Source organism: Lynx rufus, unplaced genomic scaffold, assembly GCF_022079265.1.
Source record: "Lynx rufus isolate CCGP_SWC_20201006 ecotype Redwood Valley unplaced genomic scaffold, mLynRuf1.p SCAF_9, whole genome shotgun sequence".
NCBI lineage: Eukaryota > Metazoa > Chordata > Mammalia > Carnivora > Felidae > Lynx > Lynx rufus.
The window spans coordinates 104,159,171-104,172,293 of record NW_025814897.1 but is presented as its reverse complement, the minus strand read 5'-3'; the positions used below and the strand labels follow the sequence as shown (position 1 = coordinate 104,172,293).

Here is a 13,123-nt window from a genome sequence, read left to right as displayed (position 1 = left end):
TTATAACATGGGGATGGTGCTATGTGCGTCATTATTTAATTAAATAACGTTTGTGCCTGGTACTCATTAAGCACCCAATAAAAGGTGGTTGTTGTAATACCAATTGGGTATCCTGGGGTGATGTTTTTGCTGAAGTAATCTCTTCCTCCTTTTGACTATCCATGGTGGGTCAGTAGGCAGATGGCCATGAGGAATGGTGAGAGAAATCTGGTGGGAGGAGCCTCCATTTTCAAATATGCACACAAGATGTCTCCCTTGTCAATGTCAGAGGTGGAGGTAGATGCCAGAGATCATTTGTCTCTGGAGAAATATATTTTCAATCGTGAACTAGGAAAACAGTTTCTTCTTCTCCAACACCTTCCGTAGGGCATCTTTGATCTCTCTGTTCCTCAAACTGTAAATGAGAGGGTTCAGCATGGGGATCACCAGTGAATAGAACACAGACACTACCTTGTCCCTGCCAAGCGAGTAGCTGGAGCTGGGTCTCAGGTACATGAAAAGGGCCGTCCCAAACAACAGAGTCACCACCATCAAGTGTGAGGCACATGTGCTGAAGGCTTTCTTTCGGCCTTCCACTGAACGGATTTTCAAGACAGCATTTCCTATGTAACTGTAGGAGATGATGAGGATGAGGAACGATGTCCCCCCAGTAGTGACTACCACGAGAAAATTCACCACTTGACTAGGAAAGGTGTCAGAGCAAGAAAGTGCCAGTACTGGAGGGAGGTCACAGAAGAAATGATTGATAATGTTGGGTCCGCAGAAGTGAAGCTGAAATATGGAGCTGGCCTGGATCAGGGAGCTCAGGAAGCCACCAACATATGCCCCAAGCACCATGCGTGTGCAGAGGCCCTGGGACATGATGGCTGTGTAGAGCAGGGGACTGGAGATGGCTGCGTATCTGTCGTATGCCATGGCAGTCAGGAGGAAGCACTCAGTGAGACCCATACTGACAAAGAAAAAAAACTGAGCAGCACAGCCCAAGAATGATATGGTCTTTTGCTCCCGGAAGAAATCAGTGAGCATCTTGGGGGCCACTGTAGAAGAGTAGCAGATGTCGATGAAAGACAAGTTGCTGAGGAAGAAGTACATGGGTGTGTGCAGACGGGGGTCACCTCTGATCAAAAAGATGAGGGCCAGGTTCCAGGCCAGTGTCACAAGATAGATACCCAGGAAGGTCACAAAGAGAAGGGTCTGGAGTTCTGGATGGTCTGCAAATCCCAGGAAGATGAACATGGTTACTGAAGAGCTATTCCAGGCCTTAGCTGTGGACATGCTTCTCATGGACCACAAGGAGAAGAGTAGACCTGGCACAATAATGATAATCCAAGGGCAACTGTTGGACTTCATCAAGACAAAAAGCTTCTGCACAGTGAAGGAAACAATCAACAAAACTAAAAGGCAGCCTGCGGGATGGGAGAAGATATTTGCAAATGACATATGTGATAAAGGGTTAGTACCAAAATCTAGAAAGAGCTTACCAAACTTAACACCCCAAAACCAAGTAATCTAGTTAAGAAATGGGCAGAAGACATGAATAGACATTTTTCCAAAGAAGACAACCAGATGTCTAGTAGACACACGAAAAGATGCTCAACATCACTCATCCTCAGGAAAATACAAATCAAAACCACCCGCACCCGTCAGAAAGGCTAAAATTAACAACACAGGAAACAACAGATGTTGGGGAGGATTTGGCAAATTGTTTTTTTATTGTTGGTGGGAATGCAAACCAGTGTAGCCACTCTGGAACAGTATGGAGGTTCCTCAAAAAATTAAAAATAGAACTACCCTACCACCCAGCAATCGCACTACTAGGTATTTACCCACAGGATATAAAAATATAGGTTTGAAGGGACATATGCACATCAATGTTTATAGTAGCATTATCAACAATAGCCAAACTATAGGGAGAGCCACATCTTCTTTATCCATTCATCAGTTGCTGGACATTTGGGCTCTCTCTGTAGTTTAGCTATTGTTGATAATGCTACTATAAATATAGTATGCATATATAAATATATATTTATAATATATGTGTATATATAATGTGTATATATAACGTATAATATGTATGTGTATATATATAATGTATATATATGAATGTGTATATAGTATGTATAAATATGGTATGTATATATAAATATATATGTATATATATGATGGAATATTAGTCATCAAAAAGAATGAAATCTTGCCATTTGCAACAATGTGGATGGAGCTAGAGTGTTTTATACTAAGTGAAATAAGTCAGTCAGAGAAAGACAAATACCATATGATTTCATTCATATGTGGAGTTTAGGAGACAAAGCAGATGAAAATAGGGAAGGGAGAAAAAAAGAGAGAGGGGAGCAAACCATCAGTGAGTAACACCAAACAGCTCTGCTGGAGCACTCACCCATTCACATGAGCTCTGTCCTTAGGTAGACACCTGAGGTCTGCAATGTGATTCAAGGTCTTTTGGGGGGCACCTCTTCAGGTTATCAGGAAAAGGAGGGGAGTAAGGTGGTGGTTATAATTCTGGGTAGGCTTCGGGACAAGCCTGGCTCTCATCCTGACTCTGCCACTTGCCAGCTGTGGGATGTTGGGCAACTCATTTAGGCTTTCTGAGTTTCAGTTTCTCCGTTTGTACAATGGGGATAACAGTGACTTCTTCACAGAGTTGTTGAAGGGTTGCTTAAGATAATGTGCACAAGGCTCATGGGTCTTGAGATAAGACTTTGCTTAATTGGGACTGTGATTGCTATCAGCAGTGAATATTCCTTAAAGAATTCTTTAAGGAACTGGGTCTTATTTGGAAACTCTCCCCCTTATGTGGGGGAAATGTGCTTACCTTACTGAATTGAGGAGTTCACTGATGGGACATGTAGGTTTGTAACAAGTGTTTAGGAGAGGGGTTGAAGAATTTAATGATCTAGGGGTTGATAGGTCAACTGCAAGTCTGTTTGAATGTTGCCATCAGTGGGGAGAACTTCCACATTTAAGAATGAAATTTACCATTCCCAGAAACAGAAAGTGAATCTGGACAAACTGAACAAGAGAAAAAGCATACCCAGAGTTTCACTCTTGCCCATGGATGCCCTGAATCTTACTCTAGAACATTAAACAGAAGGTATTTAAGGGCTCTTGGGAGCACTTTATGCCACTGAACTCTGCTCATGAGGACTTTCTTCTTTTTTTCACAGAGAAAGAAAATCTTCACTCACAGCAAACTTGCAGGGCTCATTTTGGTCTGAGTCTAGACTCCCTACTATCCTATAAGTATAAACAATAGCAGCTGGAAAAAGGAGAGTTTGGGAGGCTCAGTGACCTCACTGCACTCACAGATGCTGAACTGCATCTTTGTGAATAACACTAGTCTTTGAGGCCATTGTGAAGATATGAAAAGCCAGCAAAATCAGGCACCTAGAATAGTACCTTGCACACAGAAGACACTCAGGAATTGATGGGAACTGATAAAGTTGATTTACAACTCAGCTCATCTTTTATCAAATATCTGCAAGACAGTACTAAGTCTGCTTAGTCCGAGTTTAACAGAATAGTTGGTGATGGAATTAAAAAATGGTGTAATGACAAGAGTTTCGGCCAAACTGGGGAGTAGGTGTGGATCATCTGATCTGCCCATTATTCCTGCCCTGGGCTCTGTCCTCCACTTCATGATGCCTCCTCCTCTCACTGCTGCAGGAGCCCAATCCCTCAAGATCTTCTTCCAGGTCTGTCCTACAGATGTACAAATGGTCCTACAATGTACAAATAGTTGATGGAAATGAAAGAGTCCCTCTTGACATAAGGTGAGCATTCAAAAAGCACCAAAGCTTGACTCCAAGAATTAAGATTCAGATGGTAAAATTCAGGCCACCAGTTAGAAAAGAGAGAGAGGGTTTTAGAGGTGAGAGGTCTCTGTGGTGTTTGGAAAATCTGCTATGTAAAGTCTGCCCCAATCACAGCCCTTCCAAATTGATTTTCAAACCACTTACTAATAACTGGATCTCTGTTCGAGGGCATAACAATTCCTTCAAAATTTCATTTCCTCTTAATTTCTCTTTCTAGTTGCAAGGGCTCAAACATAGTCCAGGAAGCCCACCAAAGCAGGGGTAAGGTAAGATTGTGGCTGAATTGGGGAAAAGACAGAATTGAGAGTACATGGAGAAAAACTAAAATCCAAGGAACTTAGTCATCTGTATAGTCTTGTAGATCTAAAGTGCTCTATAAAGCAAGAAGACAAAACAATAAAAGATGAATGACTGAACTCACCCTCTTCCTCTCGTCTGTCTGTCCTTTAGCTGATACCCATCTTGAGTTTTGTGTTGAAAGGAGTCTAATCATGCTTCAGTAACTGCTTTCAATCCCCAAAGTGCTAATGAGCTGGGAGAGCAAGTTTGGAGCTGGTTTGTTCAGGGGAGATAAAAATATCCACTTGATGCATAGAATGTGTGTTAGCGAGCAGAAAAGTAGGAGAGAAAAATATACAGAGAGAAGAGAGAGATATAATCTTTAAGAAGTTCCTCTGGTATCTGCTAATATCTGCAGTTGGGGTCATGTTGAAAATGTTTCAAAGCTGGGATTGGAAATGAACTTGAGAGAGATTTTTTCCTCTCTCCTTGGAGATATTTCATTACATTTGCCCTTGAGGGTCTTTTTTGAAAGAGAAAGAAATGTATCACCCAAACCTCAAAGATCTGTAGTTAATTGATCTCTGGGGTGGTATGGAGAACACATACTCAAATAAATGCTCCGAACGCAATGTTATTAAACTCCATCCCAGTAGCCATCTCTTCTGATCCCCCAAGGCTAGTCAAAATCTCTTCTGGTGGTACATGATGAACGAACTCAGGATAGCAGAAGAACACATAGGACAAGATAAACGCCTACTCTGCAGAAGAAAGCAAAGCTGTATATATATGCAGAAAAGCTAAATGAGTTGCTCAAAATTTTATGGCTAGTAAGAGATTGATCCAATATTTGAACCCATGATTATATGACACCAATGAATGGTACATTCATTTACTTTGGAATGCAATTGCACATAAATGTGTTGAAAGGTCAATTGTAATCTTCCCTTCATAACTCCATTCTCTTTCCACAGAAACCTACTATCTTTCTGTGAGAGAGACGTTAGATACACGGCTTTTTCCTCTAAAAATTTTGAAATTTACTCTGATATAGCATGATGTAGTATAAGAATGTAAAAACCTTGATTCTATGGAGGGTCATGTACAAATAAAAAATAATTTAAGGCCAGACACTCCACACAAAGGAAATCACTAATTTTTGTGTTTGGAGAGAGGAAGGGAGAAAAGAAAAAGGTTTGATTCACTTGTTTCTTAAACTGAGAATACTGAATTTTGATGAGAATTGAAAGAAGGACATTTGAGTAAGCTCAACTGAAACAGATAATCCTGTACCTCCAAGTGACCCTGAACCTTTCTAGCCATGAGAATAGTCTCTTACTCTGTCTGAAGAGACTAGCTCCTTTGGGCTTGGACAGAAGGATGATTTTTTTAAATTTTTATTTTTTATTTTTTAAAATTTACATCCAAGTTAGTTAGCATATAGTGCAGCAATGATTTCAGGAGTAGATTCCTTAGTGCCCCTAACCCATTTAGCCCATTCCCCCTCCCACAACCCCTCCAGTAACCCTCAGTTTGTTCTCCATATTTATGAGTCTCTTCTGTTTTGTCCCCCTGTGTTTATATTATTTTTGTTTCCCTTCCCTTATGTTCATCTGTTTTGTCTCTTAAAGTCCTTATATGAGTGAAGTCATATGATTTTTGTCTTTCTCTGACTAATTTCACTTAGCATAATACCCTCCAGTTCTATCCACATAGTTGCAAATGTCAAGATTTCATTCTTTTTGATTGCTGAGTAATACTCCATTGTATGTATATATACCACATCTTCTTTATCCATTCATCCACCAATGGACATTTGGGCTCTTTCCATACTACGGCTATTGTTGATAGTGCTGCTATAAACATGGGGGTACATGTGTCCCTTCGAAACAGCACACCTGTATCTCATGGATAAATGCCTAGTAGTGAAATTGCTGGGTTGTAGGGTAGTTCTATTTTTAGTTTTTTGAGGAACCATCTGTCAGAATGGCTAACATTAACAACTCAGGTAACAACAGATGTTGGCGAGGAGAAGGATGATTTAAGTGATAGAAAATGTTTTTTTCCAGATCACCTCTCCTCTCAGGCTGTACCACTGTCCTGAAACCAGATGAGTACACTTTTATTTCTTCCTTTGGGATCTTCCCTTTGAGAATTTCTGAGAGAAATGTAGATCAACAGACATTTAGTCAAAACGTGGAAAACTCATGCTTAAGAAGATGTTGATTCATAGGTGTCTTCAAATGCCTTGATAAGTAGAAAACACTTAATGGTTTATTTCCATGAAAATTATTTAAAGTTTAAAAATCAGTGTACAGAAATCAGTTGCATTCTTATACACTAACAATGAAGCAACAGAAAGACAAATAAAGAAACTGATCCCATTCACAATTGCACCAAGAAGCATAAAATACCTAGGAATAAATATAACCAAAGATGTAAAAGATCTGTATGCTGAAAACTATAGAAAGCTTATGAAGGAAATTGAAGAAGATATAAAGAAATGGAAAGACATTCCATGCTCATGGATTGGAAGAATAAGTATTGTTACAATGTCAATACTACCCAAAGCTATCTACACATTCAATGTAATCCCAATCAAAATTGCACCAGCATTCTTCTCAAAGCTAGAACAAGCAATCCTAAAATTTGTATGGAACCACAAAAGGCCCTGACTAGCCAAAGTAATTTTGAAGAAGAAGACCAAAGCGGGAGGCATCACAATCCCAGAGTTTAGCCTCTACTACAAAGCTGTAATCATCAAGACAGCATGGTATCGGCGCAAAAACAGACACACAGGCCAATGGAATAGAATGGAAACCCCAGAACTAGACCCACAAACGTATGGCCAACTAATCTTTGACAAAGCAGGAAAGAATATCCAATGGAAAAAAGACAATCTCTTTAACAAATGGTGCTGGGAGAACTGGATGGCAACATGCAGAAAGATGAAACTAGACCACTTTCTTACACCATTCACAAAAACAAACTCAAAATGGATAAAGGACCTGAATGTGAGACAGGAAACCATCAAAACCCTAGAGGAGAAAGCAGGAAAAGACCTCTCTGACCTCAGCCGCAGCAATCTCTTACTTGACACATCCCCAAAGGCAAGGGAATTAAAAGCAAAAATGAACTATTGGGACCTCATGAAGATAAAAGGCTTCTGCACAGCAAAGGAAACAACCAACAAAACTAAAAGGCAACCAATGGAATGGGAAAAGATATTTGCAAATGACATATCGGACAAAGGGCTAGTATCCAAAATCTATAAAGAGCTCACCAAACTCCACACCCAAAAAACAAATAATCCAGTGAAGAAATGGGCAGAAGACATGAATAGACACTTCTCTAAAGAAGACATCCAGATGGCCAACAGGCACATGAAAAGATGCTCAACATCACTCCTCATCAGGGAAATACAAATCAAAACCACACTGAGATAGTCACCTCACGCCAGTCAGAGTGGCTAAAATGAACAAATCAGGAGACTATAGATGCTGGAGAGGATGTGGAGAAATGGGAACCCTCTTGCACTGTTGGTGGGAATGCAAACTGGTGCAGCTGCTCTGGAAAACAGTGTGGGGGTTCCTCAAAAAATTAAAAATAGATCTACCCTATGACCCAGCAATAGCACTGCTAGGAATTTACCAAGGGATACAGGACTGCTGATGCATAGGGGCACTTGTACCCCAATGTTTATAGCAGCACTTTCAACAATAGCCAAATTATGGAAAGAGCCTAAATGTCCATCAACTGATGAATGGATAAAGAAATTGTGGTTTATATACACAATGGAATACTACGTGGCAATGAGAAAGAATGAAATATGGTCTTTTGTAGCAATGTGGATGGAACTGGAGAGTGTTATGCTAAGTGAAGTAAGTCATACAGAGAAAGACAGATACCATATGTTTTCACTCTTATGTGGATCCTGAGAAACTTAACATAAGACCATGGGGGAGGGGAAGGGAAAAAAAAAGAGGTTAGAGTGGGAGAGAGCCAAAGCATAAGAGACTCTTAAAAACTGAGAACAAACTGAGGGTTGATAGGGGGTGGGTGATGGGTATTGAGGAGGCCACCTTTTGGGATGAGCACTGGGTGTTGTATGGAAACAAATTTGACAATAAATCTCATATATTGAAAAAAAAAAACTGAGAACAAACTGAGGGTTGATGGGGGTGGGAGGGAGGGGAGGGTGGGTGGGTGATGGGTATTGAGGAGGGCACCTTTTGGGATGAGCACTGGGTGTTGTATGGGAACCAATGTGACAATAAATTTCATATTAAAAATAGAAATTAAAATTAAAATTAAAAAAACTATTTAAAGTTTAAATTTTTTGTTGCAATTTTTACTGTATCAATGGTTAAGGATATTTTTATCTTATTTAGGATTCAACACTTATAATTTCCTAATGATTCATTTTGAGTTTAAGTCTTACTTAGCAATTCCAAGAGGGTCTAATATGTTCATGTATTTTCCAGAAGTATAATGTCACATCACTCACAAATAGTGTTCATAGTAATACTAAGCTCAAAATAATAAAAAATGACAATGATAGTAATAATAGTTTATTAAAAAATTATTGTGCCAAGAATAATTGCTAAACATGAAAGTCTTCTAAAAACTATGTCCAAGATGAGGCTCCCAGGTGGCTTAGTTGGTTAAGCATTGGATTCTTTATTTCAGCTTGGGTCATGATCCACGGGGTCATGGGATTGGGCCCGGTGTCGGGTTCCATGCTGAGCGTGGAGCCTGCTTGGGATTCTCTCCCACCCTCTCTCTCTCTCTGCCCCTCCCCCCTCTAAAAAAACTATGTCCAACTTAGCTGGCATCTTAATGAAAACATGTACAGTAGTTAGTTGGTATTTAATAAAAACATAGTTAGCTGGGAACAATAGTAATATAGATTACCATGAATTTCTAATAAACTGGTATTAGAATTCTATAGCTGGAGGTGTTTCTTCTGAGCCAAATTGATAATTTAAAAATCATTCCATTTGAATAGTTTTTATATAGTGGTTTTTATATAGGGTGCATATATGATCCCGATACAATCATACAATGTTGATACACTTGGTTGAATCTCACAGATGAAGAGGTGATGTGAAATCAGGGGAGGTGCACAAGACCACTCAGATGAAAACAGGCAGGATTAAGACTCATGCCATGTGTTAACACTACCATTTTTAATTAAAAAATTTTAAAATATTTATTCATTTTTGAGAGAGAGAGAGAGAGAGAGAGAGAGAAAGTATGAGCAGGGAAGGGGCTGAGACAGGGAGACACAGAATCTAAAGCAGGCTCCAGGCTGTGAGCTGTCAGCACAGAGGCTGACGCGGGGCTCTAACTCACGAACCATGAGATCATGACCTGAGCCGAAGTCTGATGCTTAACAGACTGAGCCACCCAGGCGCCCCCCCCCCCCATTTTTAATATTTTTTAACTCGGAATGGCCACTTTTCTAGACTGTTCTTTATGTTATGATGCTTCTTTTATTTTTTTATTATTTTTTTTATTAGAGATAAAAAGGGGCATTTTTTTCTTTTTTTTTCACTATATGAAATTTATTGTCAAATGATCCTTCTTTTAAAGCACTTAAAAATCTGATTGGTTTAAAATGGTACCTTGAATGTGAACTTGTGACTTACCTATTCTCAATTACATCACTCTTGTCTAAATATACTTGTTGATTAGTGTTATTTACCATTTTCAATTTGCTTAGCGACTTGCTCCATCTCCTGGTCTGGTTCCTTTCCCAGAATTGAACTGCATGATGGTATTGAGTTAAGGAACTTGAGGGGTATATATAGTACAATGCTTAGAGCATAGTGGGTATATACTGTTTGAGGATAATCAATTACTATTGCAATGCTAGGTTCTCACGTGGATTTTAGTCCCCAAAGGTCACCTCTTAAAACTGACCCTACATGGGGCACCTGGGTGACTCAGTTGGTTAAGAGTTAACTTCGGCTCAGGTCATGATCTTGGGGTTTGTGAGTCTGAGCCCCACCTTGGGCTCTGTGCTGACAGCTCAGATCCTGGAGACTCCCTCTTTCTTTGCCCCTCCTTCAGCTCTGTCTCTTTCTCCTCTCAAAAATTAACATAAAAAAGGTCCCGGGCTGGGCCCGCCGCTGCTCTCCCCTCTCCGTTCCTCGCGCTGCAGCCCCCACGGTAGCAGCCGCCGGGCCCGCCGCCACCGCGCCCCCCCCGCCCCAGCAGAAGATGGCTGTGCCTCCCACATATGCTGATCTTGGCAAATGTGCCAGGGATGTCTTCACCAGGGGTTATGGATTTGGCTTAATCAAACTCGACTTGAAGACAAAATCTGAGAATGGAATGGAATTTACGAGCTCAGGTTCCGCCAACACTGAGACCACCAAAGTGACGGGCAGTCTGGAAACCAAGTACAGATGGACTGAATATGGTCTGACGTTTACGGAGAAATGAACACTGACGACACACTAGGCACAGAGATTACTGTGGAGGATCAGCTTGCACGTGGACTGAAGCTGACCTTTGATTCATCCTTCTCACCAAACACGGGGGGGGGAATGCTAAAATCAAGACAGGGTATAAGCGGGAGCACATCAACCTGGGCTGTGACGTGGATTTCGACATCGCCGGCCCTTCGATCCGCGGCGCTCTGGTGCTGGGCTATGAGGGCTGGCTGGCAGGCTACCAGATGAATTTTGAGACTGCAAAGTCTCGAGTGACCCAGAGCAACTTTGCAGTTGGCTACAAGACTGACGAATTCCAGCTCCACACGAACGTAAACGATGGGACAGAGTTTGGTGGCTCCATTTATCAGAAGGTGAGCAAGAAGTTAGAGACCGCCGTTCATCTGGCCTGGACAGCAGGAAATAGTAACACTCGCTTTGGAATAGCGGCCAAGTATCAGATCGATCCTGATGCCTGCTTCTCGGCTAAAGTGAACAACTCCAGCCTGATAGGTTTAGGATACACTCAGACCCTAAAGCCAGGTATCAAACTGACGCTCTCAGCTTTGCTGGATGGCAAGAATGTCAATGCTGGTGGCCACAAGCTTGGTCTAGGACTGGAATTTCAGGCATAAACAAATACTGTACAATCGTTTAATTTTAAACTATTTTGAACATAGCTACCTTCAGAATTTAGTGTACCTTTTAATGTCGTATGTCTGGGATGCAAGTATTGCTAAATATCACGTTAGACCTTCAGGTTAAAGATGATTCAGCTTTAAGGTGTTACCCTTTCAGAGGTACAGAAGAAACCCAATTCCAAGAAGAGTCCTTTCAGCTGTAGACTTTGGGGGACCTTGGTGGCCCTCTAGAATTGTCAGGTTTCTTTTTTATCTAGAAATGGCTGCAAGTGGAAGCTGAGACTTCGTAGGCACTTTGTAAACTGGTAGTGAGTAAATGGATGAAATTATGACTTCCTGAGAATTAACTTTGGTTTCCTACCCTAATGAAGGAGAGACTCACTGGTGGTATGTACAAAATCATCTGGAAGAGACTTTTTTAGACAGATTTTCATGACCTGTTTCCACCCCAATCCATCACCTCTTTTACACCAAAAGTAGTCTGCAGGGACTGTAGCTATTTCTTTTGTGCCATTTAGGGTGGAGAAGGTGGATGTGATGAAGCCAATAATTCAGGACTTAATTCCCTCTCATGTTGTGTTTTTTTTTGCCCTTGCACCAGAGTATGAAATAGCTTCTAAGAGTCCCAGCTGCAAGCTGGGAAGAGTCTCTGTGACTGTAATCACATGGTGACAACATTCGAAATTTAAATTGGACTTCTGTTATATTCTTGCCACTCAGTTTATTTTTTAGCAGTTTAATGGGTACATTTTAGAGTCTTCCATTTTGTGTGGAATTAGATCCTCCCCTTCAAATGCTGTAATTAACATCACTTAAAGTAAAACTTGAATATTGAAACCTCAAAAAAAAAAAAAACCCATAAAAAACCCACCAAAAAACCCCACCAAAAAACCTGATCATACAGTTTAGACATACTTCCACTAGGTGGCAGCAACATTCCACAGGAGGGCCTAAACTAGTAGTCCTCTGTGCAGATGATTTGTTAATATAGTTGAAACCGTGTTAATATAGTTGCTAATGTCAGTTGTAATCACGCTGTTTGGGTTCTTAGAGGTCTTCCACTTTAGTATTTTGTTTTAGAGCAAAAAACTGAGGTCCAGAGAGGTTAAGAACCTAATCTCCCACATCAGAATAGGAATTGGAACTCTGGTTCTGTAACTTACGGTTTAGCAGTTTCCTCTTATATATACATTTAAGACCTCTAAAACCTCTAAATTTACTCTCATCTTGTACCTTATCTTTGTTTGGAATATCTTGTGAAAAGATTTTGGATCTATAAAAGGTTGACAGTTTTACTCCTCACCAGTAGCGGAAATACAAACTGAGATAACTTTTCAAACTCCAATTTGAGAACTGAGATTGTGTTTTACTGTCAAAAATACCTCCAGATTTTTCTCTGGGCTTCCTTTGAAACAATTAGAATAACCTCATTAAACTAGCTGTGCTAAAATGTTAAATAAACATTAAAGCAAATCACATTTTAGGAGAAGCTGTCAGTAAACAAAATCTAAGATGTGTAGAATCCTAGTGAGATAAATTTTGAGTTGACTCTCAAAGAATTGCCTCCTAAAATTTGTAATTCTAAATGAAGTTTATTTTCTTGTATGTGCTATTTGCTTTCATACTTTTTGATATTCACTTAACCTTCTGCTTTACATTCTTAAATTTAATCATACATGAAGTCCAATATTTTAAAGTAAGGGTAATGAGAGTTTATGGTTATAGCCAAGTGAATTTAATAAGACAAATTTCTTCTTTGTTCTTAAATTTCTTATAGAATAGGTTGGCAAATATGTCGAATGTCCCCACTCTACATTTTCCTATCAAATGCAGACATTGCTAATTTAGAATTTGCTCTTATTCTTGAGTTTCTCAGTCTTACTTTGCCAATAATCATTGTCACTATAATCAGAGTTATCATGACAGATGA

At 40.1% G+C, this 13,123-nt stretch overlaps 2 protein-coding genes across 2 annotated transcripts; one reads left to right on the top strand and one right to left on the bottom strand.

Moving 5' to 3' along the window:
* Positions 1-327: 327 nt before the first annotated feature.
* On the bottom strand, positions 328-1,440 carry LOC124506430 (olfactory receptor 5A1). The gene has a single exon (XM_047072497.1). The coding sequence runs from the start codon at positions 1,438-1,440 to the stop codon at positions 328-330; it is 1,113 nt and encodes a 370-aa protein (XP_046928453.1).
* An 8,897-nt stretch (positions 1,441-10,337) lies between these two features.
* On the top strand, positions 10,338-11,220 carry LOC124505439 (voltage-dependent anion-selective channel protein 1-like). The gene is given in 3 exon segments (XM_047071390.1): positions 10,338-10,557; positions 10,560-10,658; positions 10,661-11,220. Coding segments are annotated over 3 exon segments (846 nt in total). The 3' UTR covers positions 11,188-11,220.
* Positions 11,221-13,123: the final 1,903 nt, after the last annotated feature.

Excerpts from the sequence above, each read along its gene's own strand:
- LOC124506430 (XM_047072497.1), bottom strand. The coding sequence starts at position 1,440 with ATGTCATTTGCAAATATCTTCTCCCATCCCGCAGGCTGCCTTTTAGTT.